The 21,803-nt window shown below is 37.4% G+C and overlaps 1 protein-coding gene across 5 annotated transcripts in view; it reads right to left on the minus strand.

Annotated features, from left to right (window-relative positions):
• EPHA6 (EPH receptor A6) overlaps positions 1-21,803 on the minus strand; it is a 370,926-nt gene that overhangs the window by 65,460 nt on the left and 283,663 nt on the right. For 3 of the 5 annotated variants that reach the window (XM_063150202.1, XM_063150198.1, XM_063150200.1), the window contains 2 exons: positions 21,463-21,648; positions 6,385-6,507 (listed from right to left, as the gene is read on the minus strand). In XM_063150202.1, coding sequence (XP_063006272.1) covers positions 6,385-6,507; positions 21,463-21,648 — 309 coding nt within the window. The remainder of the gene's footprint in view (positions 1-6,384; positions 6,508-21,462; positions 21,649-21,803) is intronic. The other 2 variants (XM_063150201.1, XM_063150204.1) reach the window with 1 other exon arrangement.

Genomic DNA, 21,803 nt, shown 5'->3' on the forward strand with positions numbered 1-21,803 from the left:
ATAACTGAAATTCAGCATATTTCACTTAATCTAGAGGCTCCTCAGGGTTCATACCAACCCACACCCTCCTGTGGAGGGAGCAAGGGATCTTCTTTGGTCCAGAATGAGACCACAGAGTCTGACTGCATCAATGATCATTGCCCTGCTGACCCCAGAGCACATCAAGGACTTTAAACAATGTCAAATCTGTGCACAAATCTGGGCTTCTGCACTTCATGTTCAGGTTGCCACGATTCACAACAAGTTATTAGGGAATACAAGAAGCAAATCCTACTTAACCTCTCTTGTGAATTCACCTATTAGCATGGGGGGGATTATATTTAGAAGCTGTAAGCTGCAATGTAAATTTGAAAAGGAGCAAATTTTTTAAAAAAGCATCCACAAAGTTACAATGAAGCGGGGTTTTGTGCTTTCATAAGCCTAATTACATGGTTAAGATATTATTTCAATCCTATTCTAAAATGTCATTTGTTGTTTATTTGATATTATGTCTAACTGAGAAGTTGATAAGATTCTGACATGACTTTAGAATATCCTTTGTGTATTTTCCCATTTACCATTTGAGCCATTTTGCCCCATTTCCCTTTAATCTACATGAGGATTAAACATCTGAGATATCACTGAGATATAAAAAACTCATGATCCACCATTCTTCCTTTATGAGCAAGGCATGTGCAGAAGTAGGGGAGGTGACACATCAACACTCCTGAAGGTTCTGGAACCCACAAAGGAACCTTTGGTTGTAACATGTGGGCTGCTAAATCCAAAATTAAAAAAATAAAACACTATGACTCAGAGCTCCAACAGATACATGATGCCCTGGACCTAACATTGATATTTTTGTGATCTCCTGGGGTTTTTCATCATTGCTCTTTGAGGGTTTTTACCTTCAGAACATGAAGGCACACACTGTCAAGCTTCTCTTTCCAACTCTGATTCTAACTGTGTGTCATAGACAGGTGACAAAAGTCTGTACAGGATTGTCTAGTCTTCACCAACTGCACAAGCCACCTAAAAAGGTTTTTTAAACACCACTATGTAAAATTCAGATTTAGGCAGATTATTTCCCACACTCAGTACTTGGGTCTGGGAATGCTACTTCAGCAAGTTGAATTTGGTAAAGGCACACTGGTTTCCTACCTAAAACAGACCAAAAGCATTTAAACATTATTCAAGTTAGCTGTTTCTCCTGCCTCCCATCTCACAAAAATGAACCAGTTCTGATTATGCTTTTACATCCAGTGGTCTACCACTGGCAAAAAAGGGAGTTCAGTTTTCCCTTAATCTTGAAACAAAGGAAATCTGTGTGCATCTAAACATACAAATATACTTCCCTGTTTATCTGTCAAGCTCCTCCTCCTATCTTTCTGCTTCTGTCAGTAAGGAACAGCAACTTCCTTCACCATGCTTGCAACAATAAATTTCCACGTTTTCTGTAGTCAGATTTTTAAAATATGCAATAGTAGTGTATATTAAGAAAAAATTACCACATATGCAAATACTTCTTTTCTCAACTTCTAGGATTTAAATGTTTGGAATTATTTACCATGACCACCTGAGCATGAAATACGATATTTAGCAAGGGTGAAGAATGAAAATCTCCTTTTATCACATCCTACACTCAGAGCTTAATCGCAGTTTTACAGTTCAATCCTAACCCTAACTGACCAGCACAAAATTCTTTCAGTATTAATTTCTTTCACAAAATTTCTTTCAGTATTAATGCTACTTGCTGCTCATCCTTATTTTGGTTCTGAAGTACTCCCTGCCTGCCTAATGGGAAAGTCCATCTACATTTGAACATCTCTTCTCAGAAAATACATACCATTATCTATTAGTTATAGGGTTTATAAATTAAACATTCCAGTGGAACAGCACTGAGGCTGGGAAGAATAAACTGGAAGAGCCATTTGGCTCAGGTACCCCAGGAAATGCATATGCAATAGAAAAATCAATTTGTTACTCACTGGGAAAGGATTAGCTTTCATTTAACAACAAATATAGAAGTGTAGGTGCTGGAATTCAGAATAAAGAAAAATGCATTAACTGGGGGAAAAAAAAGTTACTTTTCTCATTACTGGAGTACTATAATCATAGTTGAATTCAGTATGTACAATGCCCCTTGATGGATCTTGTTGAGTAATTTTGTTCAATAAGGGTCTGTCAATACAATTTGCTTTCAAATGTCAGTTTATATAATATCAAGAATAATGGGTTCACTCAGGTGCACTTGGAAATTGTAATAAAATATTAATTTTGGGCAAAAGAAAACTGTTAATCATCTAGTTCAGTACTCTACAATTATGTATGAATTTTTTGAGGAGCTCTGTGGAATAAATGTGAATATTGAAATGTGTGTTAGACAAAGAGCCATAAATAACTGGGCAGTAAAACACTGAAGAGGGGATATCCTCTGTAGAATGTGCTTTTTGGTGAAGAGGAGTCCAGGACAGCGGTGAGCAAACCATCCTGTATCACTCCCAGTTTCTGGAAAGTAAGTGCATTCTCAATTACTGGCATGCAATATATTTTTTTGAGGTTCACAAAGGTGGGTTGTTTCATCAAGCCAAATTTCTTTGCTTCTATTTTTCCTACAATGTCAAGGAGCTGGATAGGTAACACTGACAAATGAAGTGGCAGGAAATAACTGATGGTCACACTTCATGGAAAAAGCCACATCAGGATACTTCCACAGAAGCTCCAGAGAGGGGAACAGGGGCAATGATCCAGCTGCTGACCACAGCATGATGGGGAGATGATATCCACAGAGAGGAGTTCGTGGCAAGAATAATTCTGATGGTTCTCTCCTGCCAATGCAGTTTGAAAGCTGAACAGTCTGAAGGAGAGGTTTGGCTAACAGAACCTTTCCATGGTCACTCATGGCCTGGCACCCATCTCCAGCTCTTGTTGACAGAAAAACTCAGTGGAGGAGTTCAGCTTGAAAGGAACAGTAGGAGAGGTATTTGTTTTCCCTTTTTTCCTTCCCAGCTCAGCAAGCTGAGCAATCTCTGGCTGTTCAAAGACAGCAGAGCACAGTGAAGCTTCCTGCCTGTAACTTCTGTGGGCATTTACACAACAAACCCTTCACACAACACTTCAATCAGGAGCTGCAAGAGGAGCGAGCTCAGAGCTTCCCCAAAGTGGAGCAAAGAACAAACAGGGTGTGTGGCTTGGGAGAGAATGTGAAGAGAGAGATGCAGCTCTGGCAGTTTATAATCTGGCTTTTCACAAGGTGTGTGTGTGTGTGTCATGAAGGAAGCTTCCCCAGCTTGTGCCAGCATCAGTGTGATGAGGAGTGTAAATGCTAAGTGGTTTAAGAATTCTATTTAATATATGCAAGGCTATCACTTGACAAAAAGTACTTATTGCTCATGTGAATCCATCTGTCACTGCAGACCTACACCAGCCAAGTCATGTCAATTTGTGCTGCTAACAGGTGGAATAACAAGGAATGAAGTAATTTGTGACATAAATGATAGCTAAATAAAAAGGAAGCTGTTGTCTGCAAATGGACTTGTTTTTGCAAGAATCTAAGATAAGTTTTTTCAGGCCTGCTTTAAGTTTTGCTTCTGGTGAAAGCAGTGACAGACTTTTGATGTAACTATCAAAGATAAGCACTATTGCATTAGAAGTTATGTCTAGGCTTGAAAAACACCTACATTTGAGACAATCTATTTATGCAGAAAGACATAATGCCCTGTCCCAGCAGCATAAATTAATCTTTAAATTGGCTAAATGAGGATACCTTTTACATAAGAGAATTTCTGCACAGTGTAAAAGCTGAATTACACAAAACTGAACATCAGCTGTCAATGCAATGGTAAAAGAAATACACTCCTCTCAACTACTGAGATTAAAGTAGAAAGGGAAAAAAGGAAACCAACAGCTGCATGGCCCTGCCAAGCTGCTTTCCAGACACTTATTTATAGCAGCCTTTCTAGTTTAGTTCTGTGTTTCATTAAAACATCTGTGGCAAATTTTGTAGAAAAAAGATCTAAAAGCATTTTGTCTTTAGTTAGAAATAAATTTTCTGAGTATTTGGAAGGGAATCTGCCACTTAGCTTGAGTTAAAGGTTTTGGTAAATAAAAAGCATCTCATTATCTTTGTTCCTAATGACCCTAATAGCAGAATAATGCTGGCATTTTAAGTTTCCCATGTAGTTAAATTAACTGAAATCTTACCCATAACCAATATGTGAAACAATTAGGTTATAATTCTGCAGTTATTAAATGTTAAATACCTCTGTTAGGCTTATGAGAGCTACTGTCCAGCACAAGCCCAAACATCTCCACTGAATCATGCACAGCAAGGAAGTCAGTTCTCTTACATCCCACATCAGCACTACCTTGTCAAGATTGGTTTTCATGGCTTTTTTTTTTTTTCTCAAAAATATTTGGGATTTTTTTTTTCTCACATGTAAAGCAAAGCTGCTTTTAGCAATTTAGAAAAGGAAAGGACATCCCCTGGTCATCTCTGATGAAAAAAGAGGCAATTCAGAATTTGGACTGTGCTTAATATAAATATAAAAATGATAAGCTGAAAAAGGAAGAGTTAAATAGCAGCAGTACAGGTAAGATTGTTGAGATGCAACTGTTAGCAGCAATTTTTGACCTGCACTGCAGAGCTTCCTGCCCCCTGATCCCCCACATGCATTCTTTCTCAAAGGAACACATCTCATCCATTGGATTTATCACAGTTCTTCATTGCCTCTCAACTACCTGAAAATCTTCCCTTTCTCTGGGGTTGCTGCTTTGCTCACCTTTTTTTTTGGTTGCTTTTGACATGATCAAACAACAGCATTTATCTCCATTAACTTGTGGGGATATCTGTTACACATCATGCCATTGCATTTCCGTATTTTCCCACTTTCAATGTTTCACCAGATTGACTCAGAATTCTTAGCAAAAGACATTTAACAGCAAGGAATTATGAATGAGCTTCATTCAACAAACTACATTTAAGAGTTTTAAGTCCATAAGACCAAAAGCTTTACAAGTACTCCAAAAAACAACAGTCCTGAGGATCTTGTAAAATTAACTTGTAGGCAGGGAGGGAGGTGAGAAGCCACTTCATGAATTTGAGGCCATTTGTAATTTAATATTACTCCCACAGAATCAGTGGGATGCTCTACATAACACTGTGTTCAAAACGGAGAATTTTATGGGGCCTGCAGTATTTCCTGCTCAATAGTTGTTTAGTTACAGGTACCACCTCCTTGTGATGCTGACTGCCACAATTCCTAAGGGCTGTTAAGCACTCTGAGATATCCCATGGAGAAAAAAAATATGGAAAGTATTTCACAAACTGTTGACAAAAGAAACCCAAACAGTCATAAAAAAAAGACATCAAAGCTGCTGAGACACTTCTATTCAAAGAAAGAAATAATAGCACTTGAAAGAAAAAGAAAAGTAAGAATCATCTTGTAATTAGAATTACTGCAGTAGATAAAACGGGGCACATAGAATTACAACAGTTTCTTTTCTATAGCAAGTCAGTAACATTATGTAATTTTCCAATTTTCTCCCTTTTTTTACCAGATTTTTTTCTTTCAAGAAAAACTTGTAAGTAACACTACAGATAACACAGGATGTCCAGAAAAGATACCAGCCTGATATTAGCCCATGCACAGATTCATTTTTAAACAAAAATATGTAGTTTGGAAAGGAACTTTGATTCAGTTTTAACTATAGTTGTATGTATTTACTCTTCACTTATTACTTTTGATGCAAGATGGTGTTTAATGGCTTCAGAAGAGAACGGATAACACAAGTGGCCTGTCTTGGAAAGGAGCCCTCTAACCTGTCCTCACTTATTTAAAGAGAATTACAGAGTTCAAATCATGGTAAAAGTTACTAAAAAAAAAAAGAAAAAAAAAAAGGTGGTTTTCATGAGATACAACTTGCAGCTACCAAAGCACACAAATGTTTCAAACACCAAATTAATATATTATTAAGTTTTCCCTTTCCAAATTTGTTTTTTTCCCATCTTTTAGCGATGGAATATAAATTTTTAGGGAAGAGTCAGAGTCACACACATTCCAAGATTTTAAAGTTCTCCTTCTTTGGTGCACATGGACATGCTTCAGGAAATGGATGATTAGAGGATAAATATTGGAAATATCTTCCAATATTTAGGTTGGCCACTTAACTGCAGGACAGTTTCCCTCACAATTTCTCCAATACATTAATTCAGGAAAATGGCTTGTTCCCAAGAATTTATTATCTTTTCCGTTTCCTTTTGGTTTGGCTTTTTATTGGAAGGGACATCTGATCTCCCTGTCTGACAAATACCAAATTTGATTTCCCTGAGATGTGTGGAGAGATGGGGCAGAGAGTGAAGGAAAAAACAAAAACTGATGTGTGGGAAGAGGCTGGAATACCTACCAGAGGAAATGCTGGGGGGTAAAGATCCACCCCCTGCCACTGGATGAGAGGCCAGGATGCTATTTAAAAATCCCGCCCTCAGGAATCTGGAAAGAGACTTCACCCCAATGGTCGGGAAGGATCCTTTCAAAGAAATAGAAATGATCATTAATCAAATGGCTTGTTCTCTGGCTGACACAAGAAGCTGACTGTTTAAAGAAAGAACAACCAAATCTCTGCAGAGTTAACAGTGGTTTCATGGGAACAGATGTCATGAAAAGCAGTTAAAAGCTTTTGTTTGCTTTTTAACCAAGTCATACAATGCACAGCTTTAACCAGAAAAAGGTTTTCTGCATAGTTTGCAAATGGAGAATTCCAGCTAGAAAAATTTGGTGTTTCAACATCAAATTGCCCCTGTGGGATATTCATAATGCATTCCAAATGACTCCACCATAGAGGCACGTTACAATTTTGTGTTCAAATCAAAGACAGACCAGTAGAGGTGATGCTATACCAGCAAAGCTGTTTTACACCAGTTTTTTAAAGCCACCTGACAAAAGTCACAAGGGGCAAAGGGGAACCAGAATTTGTAGCTAAAATACTGAATTCTGTGTCAAGGCAGCTCCAGCAGTCATACCTTCTGTCACACCTCCCAAACCTGTCAATGTATTGACACAGGCAAAAACCAGGTGTATGGATAATGCCTAAAGATTTTTAGCTTTTTAATATATTTTTCACATAATTGCAACTTTTGATTTTAGGCAATGTGGACATGGCCCCTTTCTGCTTTGCTGTCACCAGAAGCTCAACACATTTTATGCTTTCACTACAATAAACTGTAAATTCTTCTCATTGCCTACATGTATAGTTTTAATCATGGAAACAATGATTATCTCATCCACCTCTTCTAAAACAAATATTTTGTGACAAAGCTACTGGTGAGAAATGAAGATGCCTTAGCATTTGATCCACTGTTTCAGCTTTCAGCATTTGTACAGAGATCTGCAGACATCATTTCAACTTCAGGTTAGTGTTCAGTGAGTGCCAGCATCAAAGATGGATCTGAAATGACAGCTCTGCACATCTCACTGAAAAGCACAGGGTCAAGATTCTCCCACCTGGCAATAAATCTAAACCGACAATCAGAATAATCTGGGTGTTTTTGCAAGTGCATCAAGTAAGCATCCATCCAAAAAGTTAGGCAATGGCAAGTTTGTTTTCCTCAGCTTGCAGGTACTTCATATTTGTTCTTTTAAGAGATAGAAAGCATCTTGATCTTTATAGACAATGAGAAAAATAAATGGCCTTCAACAGCTGAGATTTTTTTTTTCCATTAATAAAAATACATTGAGGAAAATTTACCCTCAAAATGCACATGCACTTGCTGAATTTAAAGTAGCCTAGGAGAGCTTTGAGTTTTTTACTTTTGTTTTCAAGCAAGAATTCTGATGTTTTCCCTCAGTCCATCTGTCCTTTAAATTTGTTAGTTAGTCATGCTGCAGTCTGTGGAAAAATAATTAATTTTAAATAATTAATTTAATTGATCTAGATGCAGTGCTTTTATATCTGATGGCTAAAGGTAAGTTTTCCCTCTGGAAACTCAAGAGAAGTCTTTGGCATTCCTATACAAGTGTTTCCATATTCCATGGCTTTCACTTTAAAATATTTGCAGAAGCGATCCTGGACAGACAGTACAGAATGCAATACACAAAAATTCAATTTTAAAATGGAAATTGTTCCATTAACTCCAAGATGTTTGGTACTAAACAGCATCTTAAAACATAAAGGCTAAATAATGAACATATGAAGACTTCCCAAATAGAAAATTGCTCCTGTTTCAAAATATGAATTATACCAACCATAAGGTAAAGCCACTGAGTCACAAACCATATGTACAGACCTTCAGAAAAGCCAGCTTCAGCTTCACCAGTGACATTTTCCTCTATTTAAATGCTGTTAAATGGCAAATAACTCCAGTTTCCTAAGCCTTACAATAAGTTAGTTTGTTATAGAAAGTCATGAAGACAACCCCAAATTTATTTCACTTATTGTACATATTCAGAAATAAAAAAAAAAAAACGAAAAACCAACAAGGAGCAGTGAATTTTAGAGCAAATAAGTCTATAAATACTACGAGAACTAGAGGGCTGAAATTATTGAGGTTTTATAAGCAGCAAATAACTAAAAGAATACATATAAATACCACTATTCTCTCACACTCAAAAGGCAGGGTTCAGTTGCTTAAGTGTAAATGGTTTGTGTCATTTGAGATGCTCTAAAAAATCTGAGACATTCCCAGCTGAGTGGCAGACATGACACGATCAGCAGGAGATTTCCACTCTGAAAGTGGCTGTGAGAGGCAAAGCAGCATTTGGATATTTAAGAGGAGGCACTGAGTGTCACTTTAGGCAACTGAATCCCATCTCCTGTCATCTCAGAAATGTCTCTGACTAAGCAGAACTCAGAGTCACTAGATCAAGGCCTCATTTGGTCTCTTTCAGAAGTCCACAAACACCTCCTGAAAAGGACAAGGCTGGTGACATTCAACCCTGACCAGTATCCATCAACAAAAAAATGCAGACAAATGAGAAATTAAAAGTTCATTCATCTTAAAACATGCACGGCTCTAAATTAAAACACAGCCCCAGGATGAACTTTTTTTCAGCCCCAGGTGTGCTTGTTCATCATGTGCACAATGTGAAAAGGGTTTGAGACTTGATTATGTGATTTTATGTTGGGAAGGTGATAATCACTGCAGATAAAGCACATTAATTCTTGTTAAACCACATCAATCACCACCAGATGGACAGAGCTTTGATAAGGGCTTTGGGCATTTACAGTAGTTTAGAAGTTACTCAAACATTTACTTGTTAGCATAAACATTCATGAAATATTTGAATGAATGACAGAATCACAGAATGCGTAAGGTTGGAAAGGACCCCTGGAGTCAGCTAGTTAACCACATTTCTTGAGAAATTATGTGAAATTATGCCATTCTGTCAGTCCACATCACACAGAGGCACATGTTTCCCACCACTTCTGTTTTCTGCAAAAACTCATTTGTGCAGTGGGTGCACTCACACCGATGGCAAGATCTTTCAGTACAAGATTCTAAACTGGGAAAAGGAGGCAAGAATATTAAGCCATGATTCCCCAGTGCCCTCAAATGCTGTTGTTACTTAACAGTTTACAGTCACGGATTTATTCAGGAGAAAACCCCAACGTCTCCGGGCTCCACAGTTACACACTATGAACATTTTGTCACCTTAACATGGAAACTATGTAAGTCACAATATTAGTTGGAAAAGTGAATTGAAACTGTAGAAATACATGGAATAGCTGATAGTTCATAAAGTATCCACCACATTCTGAGCCCTGTGATACCATTTTAGAACTCAGTGTAAATTCTTCAGTTTCACAATAATTACAGCTAAGTGCCTGAGCTCAGAGGCAGTGGGGGAGTGCTGAACCAATTAGCCTGCCTTCCACCTTCAGCTGTTGTTCCTGGGGGAATATCATCCCACAAATTATGGAATTTGATAGGGAAGTCACTGGTACAGCATCCTAAAGTAGCGTGGGTTTAAGTAGGATATTATCCCCCTGAGCAGAAGGGCAGGAGAAGGTGGCTGGGCACAGGAAATCCATATGCTTAGCTCAGCTACAGAGCACTGACATTAATTCACACCCATTTATTGGCACTGTGTGCTCACAGCATGGCCAGCCAGGAGGGACGGCCACTGCTCCCAGCCCACATCCCATGACCAGTGACAAAACTGTGCCCTGTTCTTTGTCACTGCTGCTTTTCCTTATTTATTACTATTATTTATTATTATTGAGTATTTATTCAATATTTTCTGCAGGTGGAATCGACCATTTCATGTGCTGTGTACTTCTGAGCATCTAACAGCCACAAATTGAAAAGCAGCTCTTTGGCTGCCTAATTTACCAAACTGGATTGAGAAGTTCTAGAGAGGTCACAACTGCCCTTTTCTATTTGTTTTTACAAGCACCATCTCTCTATTGGCACCAGCAAAAGAAGACTTCAGTCTGTTGTTCCCTTCCCACAGATTTAGTTTGGAAAAAAAAGAAAAAAATGCATGGGTGGTATATTTAATGTAAAAAATACCATTGCTATTTGTTTCTATATAGTCAGTTCTCTTGATGCTTTCCATACAGGGATTGTTGAAACCCAACTAAGAGAAAGTTCTCAGGAACTCTGCAGATGAAGGCTTTGGGGAAGGGAGGGCTGTAAGGAGCTTTGGCATCCAGTTTGGCTGGAAGCAACTGGCTGTTTTCAGTCCAAACTGCATTTTCAGGCAGGGTGGGCTGAACATTTAGTAAAAGAATTCTGGAGGACAGAATGCAGAAAGTTTTCCTGCTTCTGAATAGGGGAATTATTCAATTTTATCACCTAACGTCTGAGAGAAGACTGGCTTCTGTTTGGAGCATTTCCCATTCTAAAATAAAACCTCATTTTTATTGTTACTAGTGTTTCCTTGGGGAACTCAGAAGCATTTTTTTCAAAATTATTTGAAATATATCCATTATGGAAACTACTGAAAACCAGTTGACTTTTCTCTCACATGATTTTATTGATTTATCCTTGCTAGACCACCAGGAATGGCACATTACTTCATAATCTTTTATGAGGGAACATATGGAAGGTTTTTATAAGGAATGGCTTTATGAAACTTTGAAATTATGATGTCAGATTACAATTTTTAGAGCACTCAAAAGGCTTGACTTGCAATGAAAAAAAAATCAGAAGCAGGGAAAAAATTTATCCCTGAATTTGTTGGATCATGTTTTCAGTACATTTAGAAAACATAAACTTTTTTCATTGAAATAATCTGGAGATTTAGAATATGCTCCTATTTTAGAGCTTTTTTCATGAAAGTAAAGGCTGATAGAGTGGTATGCCTAAATTCTTACCTGAATAATTAATATCTCTTAGAAAAAACTAATTTTCAATATCACTAAATAGTATTTTGCAATAGACATCACAAAATATTAGAGCATAGCAAGAACTGACAAAAATTACTGTGCTTAACCCCTGCTGAAATCACAGAACACAGAATGGCTGAGGTTGGGAAGGAGCTCTGGAGGCCACCAAGTCCAAGTGAATCATTTCCATTACCTTGCAAATCACACAGTGAAACTCCTGAAGGCTGAATTCTGCTCCAGGGTACCTAAACCAGTAAAACCAAACCTGCATTGTGCTGTGCAGAGGGAAATTTATTCTCTCATGTTCAGCAGCAGATTTTTAAAGGAGTGATCTAATTTTGTTTCCCCAGATTCTACCAGAGCAGTTGACATCACACCCACAAATGATTTTCTCACAGCTCAAGAAACTTTCAAGAACTCATAGAGTCCTTCGACTGCCTTTTCCTGGTGTCTGGATTATTTATTTAAATGGTTTTTTTACTCTTCACTTAGATTTTAACTCTGAATTTCCTGCAGTATACTGGTTTGGAAATAATTAAGCATTCATATGCTTTGGCTTCATTTCCCCTTTCTAGCCCAGCTCTTGGGGAACACATTTTCAAAGTCCTGCTTTTCTATATCAAGTTCCCTGATTTCTGCCCCAGACTTAAATTTACAGGGTCTGTCTGGAAACATGAAGAAGACAAACACTGGGCAGGGCAAAGCTGCTGATCTCCATCCCTGATGAGTTGAAGCCTGAGATCCTTGTGGAACACAATGCTTCCCTACAAACCTGCACTCTCATTTCTTGACTGGCAGATGGGAATAAGTCCAGAACCAGGAATATTTACACAGAGTGAGACTGTTTTAGAAAACCCCAATTATAACAACTTCTGGCTTTACTTATGACTTCTCTGGGACAAAAAGCAAATGCTGAAAGAATCTTTCAGTTCCTAAGGAGGAACCGATGTAAGTTACAGAATATTTGGGGAGAATATTAACATCTAATTTAATTTCCCTTGCTGCTTCTACACAAACAGGTGATTTGGGGGGGAAAGTGAGGGAATTGCCTGAAAGGAGTTCTACAAACACTACAGGCATTTATTTTGTGATGTGTTAAATGTCAATGCACACTGAAGTTCTGGTTGCTGGGAAGATTGGTGTGACAGCATTAATGTGATTAAGGCTTTTAACAGCCATAACAACTGCTGTGTTGAATCATCTTTGTAGCCTTAATGGAATAGAAATGGAAATACTGAGCTTCTATGGGATAAAACTGTGTATGCTTAAGCTGGCTACTAAATAAGTGTTTTTCAGTCCCTGCTAAACTGAAAATAGCTTTAGCACAATGCTAAATAAGAACCTGAAATCTTTATGTGTTTATAGGGATGCATGATACCCAGGACACTGCTACAAGCACTGTATGCTGTACCTTTGGATTTCATTATCATGCATTCATTATTACGTGAAAATAAAATACTTTAAAATTACAGTTTTCATAATAAAAGAAAACAAAGCCTGTAATATCAGCTGAAAAATTTTTGATTCATTTTTATACGTCATTATTTTAGGGAATTATGAATCCATTTATAATTATCTAAATTATCTTTTCATCACCCACTTTTTGTTATTTTGGAAGGAAAAATCTAAGCATTCCTATAATTTGGAATTCTTTGTTCTTTTAAGACAGGAAACTCTCATGAGAAATGTTGGTGGGGTAAATGGGATGGTTAAGAAGTTACAGGGGCTTTTTAAATTTTCAGTTGCCCATTTTCATGGTATTTCCATAAAAACAGAGATTTGGTTTTAATTTTGTACTTTATGTTTAGAAATTTTGCAGAGCGGTTTAATTTAATGAGTGAAATAGCTTTTCATGGGTGACATCTGAAGGTGGATGTGTTCATGAAGCTGCTGTGCACTCTGCAGCTCTGCAAATTAAGCTTTTTTCCTCTTTTAGCCTTGTTACCCTGTTACAGTATGAACCAGGGCTTGGAGATAAATACTCCCCACTTTTAGACAATAATCACTATCACTGAAAAAGCCTCATTGTGTTCAGTTGAAAAAAACCCCTTGGGGCTGAGTGATTTTCTGCTGAACAAATGTAGGGTACAAAGTGAGGATTCCTTTTGCTATTTCACATCCACCCATTCACGATTCACTGAGCAGTAATATCAGTGAAATTAAGCCCATAGGTTTGAATTCCTTCCTTGTAACAAACACCAAGTGACTTCCTCAAATAAAAGATGACAGGATTAGAAGTGGAAAATCGCTGTCATTACCAGAATTGTGTCTTGGAATGAAGTGTTTGATTAGAAGTGGATTAAATGCTGGTTTAGATTTACAAATCTGTAAATTAGACAGAAAATCCTCTTTGCCTCTGCTCACTGAAGGTGTCCCAGCCCACACCTGGTAAACCAGGACAGGTTTTGTTTGCTCTCTGATGGCCGGAGGCACATGGACAGGAATTCTGCTTTCTTTTTTGAAAAATGCTGCTGACCAAAGAGAATTAGCTGTGATTAATTATCTCCTTGTTCATACCAGTGGATTCAGAGGATTTTCTCTGCAGCTCAAAGACCCCTTGGTGTTCAGTGAATGCTGTGTGGTAAAACCTCTCTCATTTCATCATCCCTGTGCTGTGTTTTTGGCAACAGTGACTCTGCCAGGACGATGTTGGGCAGCATTTGTTTACCTAGGCCACAAAGTCACATTTTTCAATGCTTACAAAGGCATTCATTGCAAACTGGAAGTAAATTGCCAGTCTTACCTGAAACACTTGTGTGCTGAAGAATGTGTTCAACTACAGGGTAGAAGAAAAAAGCAGAGAAAGGAAAGAGAGGAGACTTTTCTAAAGCGGGCAAATTAATTATTGTCAGTCTAGAGAGATATTAACAAGTTTCTGTTGTTTCAGAAGAAAATTAATCAATTATGTGAATTCTAGCAACAGTACAGTGGTTTGTTTCAGGTTTTTACTATTATAAAAATTCTGTACTATGCTTCTCTAGATAAAACATTGAAATGAAGTCATTATCAGCTAAACTTATTTGCTTTCAAATTTTATTCAGCAGAAATCACCTTGTTAAAGTTTAGTTGAAAAATGACAATATTTACAGTTGAATGTTTTATGAACCTATTTGAGAATGTCTGACAGAATACATTTCCTTCTGAAAATGTGTTTACAGGATTGTCATTAGTGTTTTGTGCTTATATTTAGAACATACTTAAACTGAATACTCTGTAACTTCACACCATCTATTATGATGTTTTAAAGTCATATTCTTTTCTTTCCCACATTGCTTCTCTCTTTCAATTGTGTCTCCCTTAACAGCTTTATCATTCTCTCCTGATTTACAAGCACTATGTTTATCGCTGAAGAAATGCAGCATTTAAGAAGGATTATTTTGTGCAAACTGAATTTCCAACCAGGAGTTTGGAAAGGATCCCAAACAGTTTGCATCTAAGTTATTTATTCTTCTGGAACCTGAACTATGTATGTATTAAAATCAGAAAGATAATTATAGTCAGTGAAGTAGTTTACTTTCCTCACATCTAACTCTCACATTTCTATAAAATGCAATATCAGATATTTATATGAGAAAATTACCAGTCCATTTCTCAATTCTTCTTGATATGAATCTGCTGTTAAAGATATCTTTGCTTGTTGCTTTGCATTAGAAATTTGGGTATGAGCCTTAAAGCTGTAGGAAATATCACAGTGCAAACTGTTGTAGCAGAGGTTTGTGTGGAGAGTCTAGACCTGGAGGGTCTATGGGTAATAATAAACAAAAATATTAATAAATAATGCTAAAACCCAATAATGGTTGCTATTGAAAAACCACACATATTTGAAGATGAGTAACACAGTTTACATTTAAAACAATTCTTTCCTGCTTGTTACATCCTGCTTTCACCAGTGGAAGGTGCAGCAGGATGCTCTGCCTGGAACGGGGTGAAACAACTTGAACTGTGCCCTATGCAGATTTATCCCCAGCCTTTCCCCATGCTCAATCACATGTACATTCACTGGTGTGTTTTTGCCTCTACACAGAAGAACAAATGAATGTACACTTATCAAAATAAATCAACCAAATACAACTTGTGAATTGGGATTATTGATTGCTTCCTATACACTCTTTAACCCCCTCACTCCTCTGGCTGCCAGCTGCAGTTGCCATTGTCATTTATAATTGTTCTCATTGTTGCTTTTATGGTTTTCCTGCACAGGCAACAGATCAGCCATGTTGTGCAGCAAATCTGTCAGCACATGCAATATTGTCTCCCCCTGATATTCATTGATCTTCTGGTTGCTGTTGTTACAAAAGCCCCAACCCTTCATATATCTCCTGCACACTCTAAATATCTGGCCCCTTAACTTACTGCACCATTTCCTTCTTTACTTTCATGGTGGAGGAAGAAATTGCATATTGTATTCAGAAATTTCAGATGGAAAAGCAATCATTTGTGGTTAGTAATGATGCTAATTATGAAAAATGATGACCATGCAATCCCTTCAAAAGAGAATGAAAAAGAAGTAGTCTGGCCATATCTTATCTACAGGACCTTATCTTTTTAGTGCTGTTAGTAGGAATCATTTTTGTCACCTATTTTTGTACTACAACCACATCTCATGTCAAAGTATCTGAATATCTTTGAAAGTCAGGTCCTGTGTGCCTGAACACAGACATCTGAAGGTAAAGGATCCTAAAGAAACTGAAATCCTGTTTCTCAGGTGTAGCCTCTGAAAGCAGAATTATGGAATTTAGTTATGTTAGATAGTGTACCCTGGTCAGATTAAGCTGCTGTTAACAGGGTGTTACTGCTTGACTGTTTGACAATGTGCTTTTTCTTCACTGCTTATCGTCCTGTGAAAGATGCAGCAGCAGAATTGACAGTCAAGATGTATGGCTTGCTAACTGCAAAAAGGGAAAAGCAGAATACAGAAATGTGCCTGATTTGAGCTGCAGGAAACCAAAATGGCCCCTTGATTTTTGGAACAAAATTTCCAGAATGTAATGCATGAAAGATAAATACAAATTTTCCCAGAGGGTTAAAAGCTCATTTCTTCTAAGTACATGCCATTCAGGAGAACTGAGTATTGTGGATTTTTAACTTTTGCCAGCAACCTTCAACACATGGGTGCATGGTGGTTTGCATGTGTAAATTGAAATGTCCACACGGATACATGCATGTGTAAAAATAGCTCAGAACTATCAACATTAATTACATTTCTTCCAGTACCAGTCAGGAAGGGGAACCTATTTTGCAAGAAGGCTACAGATACTTTGCGTGTCTGTGTTATGTGCACAGCTCTTTCAGCTCTGTATTTTGGATGATACTTCAATAATTTGAGCTCACAAATTTGGCTAACAATGCAGGTGGTTGGTGGCTGTGGGTTTTTGTGTTAATTTGATGGCCATGCCAACTCTGGATTCAATAATGTGTTGCAATATTTATCTATGAATAAGGATACAAAGCAAAATAAAGGGAGTGAGCCAAATTCAAATTTACAGCTCCACTTACTGAACAATTTATAACACAGCTGGGATCCTGCTGTTTTGTCTGTCATTATGTGCACAACTACAATAATATTTTATCAGAAAAATTCAACTTTATACTCAATGCCATAAAAAGTCCAGTGGCTAATATGACACACATACAGTCTCACCACAACAGTGGATTGTCCATAATCAACATTTAAACTTTGCAGAATCATGCTTTCTGGGAGTACCATTTCACCATCCATGACCAAGGTAGGAATATGGTCAATATTGCCTCAAAAGTGACTCAAACCTTTTGTGTACCAACAAAATATACAATATTATGTATACAATAAACACATGTACTACAAAATATGGCACCTTCTAAAATGGATTCTGAATGTCATTTAACAGGTGGGAGAACAGGGTAACATTAAATTCATTACAATAAAGGCTCAAAGACCTAGAGCCAAATGTCTTGGCTGAAAAAAGAAGAATTCACTATGTACTGAATTTTTGAAAAATAAAAAGGAAATAAAAAAGAAAAAAAAAAGTCAGATATTAAGAGCTTCATAAGGTAAATTACAGCGAAAGAGGATCAAGTTGGTGCTGTGCCTCCCTCATGGACAAGGTAAGGTGCACTGATTTTAGGGCTTTTGTTGCACTGAATGGGTTAGATATAGTAATTTGAAAAGAAAATCAATGATTAAAGCTTTAAACTGATTTGAAAATGAGTGCCTGAAGATTTCAGAACTGCAATACTCTTTACAATTTGAAAGCCATGAAATCAAAACAGTGAGGAGACAATAAGGGAATCATAAGTGCCTTCCAAAGCCAGGCTTGATGTCTGAGCTTGTGAGTTTACACAGAACTAGAGGTCTAGCTGCTCTCTACATTTTTCCTCCTTTTGTGAAGGGACTATTTTAAAAATCCTTCTGGAGAATAGAAATGTACATGATGCTGTCAAAGAAAATGAATGCCTTAAAAAGATTCCCCTTGTACATGTGACGGGTACGAATCCTTCAGCAGTCAAAATTTGGAACGGAAGCAATTCCTTAGAACTAATTTGCTTAGAACTAATTCCTTAGAACTAATTTCCAAGATTTGGAAGTTATTTAGGGTAGAGTTTGTGGGGGAGAGGAATAAACAGATTATGAGTGTAATAACGCCCTTGCATGCATTGGTATTTTTTACTGAACCAGTACTATACAGTAGTGACTAGGTTTTGCTTTAAACTATTGTGTAAGGCCCTGTAGAGCAAAACTAACTAAAGCTTCCAGTCTGGATTTCTTCCAGTACAATTACAATAGTCAGGGACCCTTTTTCATGCCTTTTGTAGATATAGTTATGCAGCCTGACTTTTTTCCTGTAGGCATAGCTTTAATTTAATTTATAGACTTTCCATGGAAAGTCTTCAACATGATGTAGAAATGAAGACATCTTCCCTAGAGCCCAACTTGCAGTGTTGGTCACACGTGTTTGCACTGGAGAATGAAGTTATTGTTCTTATACCTGTTTATGAAATAGCAGCAGCTTGGCCACAGACATAAAACTTACCCGAGCATGCCCTTGCACACGCAAAAGAGTTCCCAAAATTATCACTGTGCTAACATGGCTTGAAAGGAAACATGGGTGATTTTATGAAGTGGCCAAGCATCTATGATAAATTAGTGAGCCAATCAAGCAGTCTTTTGTGGCAAACCATGCAAGGAATAGTGTTGCTGTAACAAAACCAAACAAGAATAAAGTTTCCCCTGTGATTTCTGGTTAGCAATAGAAGTGGCACCAGATTCTGTGCCATGGTGTGTTTGCCTTGGCCCAGCAAATTGCCCTTGAAATGAACTCCCTGCTAACAGAGAGTTGTGCTACAGCAACTGTTCTGCTTACTGCCCTCTGTGATTAGGGACTGCAGCTAGGACAAATGAGAAATGAAGCAATAAGAAAAGGGAATTAAAACTCTGTTTCAGAGCTACTTTTGAGCAGGCTTAGTTTAGCATTTCTTTCCTCCCATACAGTACATATTCCACAGCAATTTTAGAAACAGTATAATTTAAAAGTTAACATTTGCTTAGCTGGTAGCAGCAGATAAAAGCTCTCATTTGCAGTGAGCAGGCGAATTTGTTATTGCCCCAGTCAATAGCTATTGACCTGGTACACCACTTCTGCTTATTACAACCAAATCCTTTTTCTTTTTTGTTCAATAGTCAATGACACTGTAATGGAAGGCACTGCTTACAAACTGATGCAATATCTATCAGCAAGAGCTAGAAGTTAATGACTAATGGTTACACAGAGGAAAGCATGTGCTAAGAACAGCAGTACACATCTATTAATCAAATGTACTACATCTGATATGCCTTTTTAGCTTAGTGGAACTGCACTGCACATCAGATAAATAGTTTCTGCTGTTATTAATCTAGGTCTCAGCACAAAACACCTTTTATTCATGCTATCAGTAAATAAATAATTTGGCTAGACAAAGTTTTGTCTGACTTTTAGAGCACACCTTTCAGTAATAAGAAATTTGGATTCTGCAGTCCTAGACTTAGTACTTTGGCAAGGCAACTGCTCTCCTCCAAGCTGAAATCATATTATTCTCTAAATACCCCAGATGGGGCAATATAAATGCAAGGCAACACTCTAAAGACAAAAAGGGAAGAGCAGAGTGCATTTGTCCATGGCTCAGCCCGCTTCAGGCTCCTGCCCTGTGGCAGAGCAGTGCTGCACAACCCTGTCCTTTACAATTTCTGTAACTTGCACTTACTGTGCCTGGGGGTGAACTTTGCTTGTAATTCATGTAGCCTATTTTAATTTCATAATTATGGCTGCCTAATTGTTTGTTTTTTTTTTTTTTTAATCCTGCCTGACACCAAAGTAAATTCTTTCAAAGTCCCACTACTTATTTTATATCTGAGAGATGTATATTTTTAGACAACAGTGTGACTGTAAGAGTAACAACCCATATTTTTATACTACCTTCAAACAAATTTTACAAAACATTAATGAAGTTTGTTGACTCTTTGGTGAAAGCAGAACTGCTACTGAAAACTTTATGGCTTACAGTTCTCAACAATCCTTCCTGTAGAACACCTAATACTCTAATATTGGAGCACTGATTTATCTGTTTTTTCTCTTTTCTGAATGCCACCTTGATTTCTCTCTAGACTGATGATGAGACATTACAGAAAGAAAACTGACAAATATAAAGACTAAACAATCATGCCATTGCCAAGGACATTATTATACTGTACTCCCTAGGCACCATTTAACTGGATTGGACAATGCTCCTAAACCACATTCTTTTGTCTTTTTCAGACGAGACACACCCTACAAGATCCACCATGTGGATCACAATCAGACCTGTGATACTTATTCATAAACCACCCCTGCTGGTGAACACTGGGGGAATTTAATTGCTGATATGCTCAGTGTGAAGCAAGAGCTAAATTCACTTAAGTTCCTACACTTTTACATCCCTTGACAAGACCTCCAGTGCTGCTCAGCCAGCATTTACTTGTGTTCCTGTTTGTTGTCACAGAGCTGTCACTGACAGGAGAGCACACTAAGCTCTGTCTTTCCTGTAATGCAATGGGCTTTGTTAGTCCACTAACCAAACCTACCTAAAACCCAATAAATTTGTCCTTGCAATACTGTGTGAGGAAAGAAAAAGATCATCTTAATTTAGAACCACAGAGAGACAGATCTGAACATGGTCAAGTCATTCCAAACACCTACTGAAATTCCATTCCAACAACACGAGTTCAGGAGCTAAACTTTCCTTTTTGTTCTTAATTTTACAAATATACATTTTCATGGTGCAATGAGGTAAAAACAAGAAATATTCACAACATATTTGTTGTGTTTACTGTGATGATAAGAAGACAGTGCATTATACACACAACACTTCCCTTTAAAAGAAAAATGTAAGTTCTGCAAATTAGCAAACAACATGGCTTGGTTGAGACAAGGATTGATTTTGAAAAGAATATACCATGAGCTTTTTATTCACTACTGAAAAAAGCTGTCATTGAGGAAATTACATGCATGTTAATTAGAATTCTTACTAGTTAAGTGATAACTAGAGTTTTCAGCCTTTCAGAAAAGTCCATAACACCACTAAACCTGCTGGATTTCAGAGGCAAGGAATCTCTATTGGCAGCTGCAACAATTATAAGGAGTAAAGCATTTCAAAGATTATTCTGGAATTTTAGTCAATCTTTGCAGTATACAACAAGCTACAGAGTTTATTTCTCCAAAATAGGAAATTCATCTCTTCTGGTACCAAAATCAGTAAATCTCAACCAAATAAATAATAAGCACAATAAATAATGAGCACTTTTGCAGAAATATGATATTTTACAAGATGACTTGACTTCACTGTCAGCTCAGTTACATTTGTGGTTTTCTCCACTTGCCCATAAGCAAACTCTCCATTCTATTTTATAAGAACCTGTAGAGACTTCTCTTGAATGAAGGTAATTGTTATTAAAAAATAATAATGAAACATTTTAAATTGCAAACAGACAGGCTATGCACTTCCTATTATGGTCCCAAACTTTGCAGTATTGACTGTCAATGACTTGGAAGATTTCTGAGAACTGTAACCCATACTGAATGAGGAAATAATGTTAATTTCAATACTAAATGAAACAGAATGGGAAAGGCATCATAAAACAATTAAGGGAAGGTGTTAGTGACTTACTTTTTGTAACAACTCCTTCAAGGCGAATGATATTTGGGTGATCAAACTGTCCCATAATACTCGCCTCCCTCAGGAAATCTCTCCTCTGCCTGTCCATATAGCCACCCTTCAGAGTTTTTATGGCAACAGGGATCTCTCTTTTTCCTGGTGTCTTCAGACGTCCACTGCAAACTTCCCCAAACTCCCCTGAAACAGATCAAATATCTGTTAGCAACTCACAGTGCCTGTGCAGAAGAATATTCAAGGAACTCACACATCCCACAGAAGTGGACAGAGAAATAACTGGTAGAATATTCAGATTTATGAGTGTCATCACATCCCAGAAAATCAAAATATTCAGC

This window comes from Melospiza melodia, chromosome 2, assembly GCF_035770615.1.
Source record: "Melospiza melodia melodia isolate bMelMel2 chromosome 2, bMelMel2.pri, whole genome shotgun sequence".
NCBI classification, from domain to species: Eukaryota; Metazoa; Chordata; class Aves; order Passeriformes; family Passerellidae; genus Melospiza; species Melospiza melodia.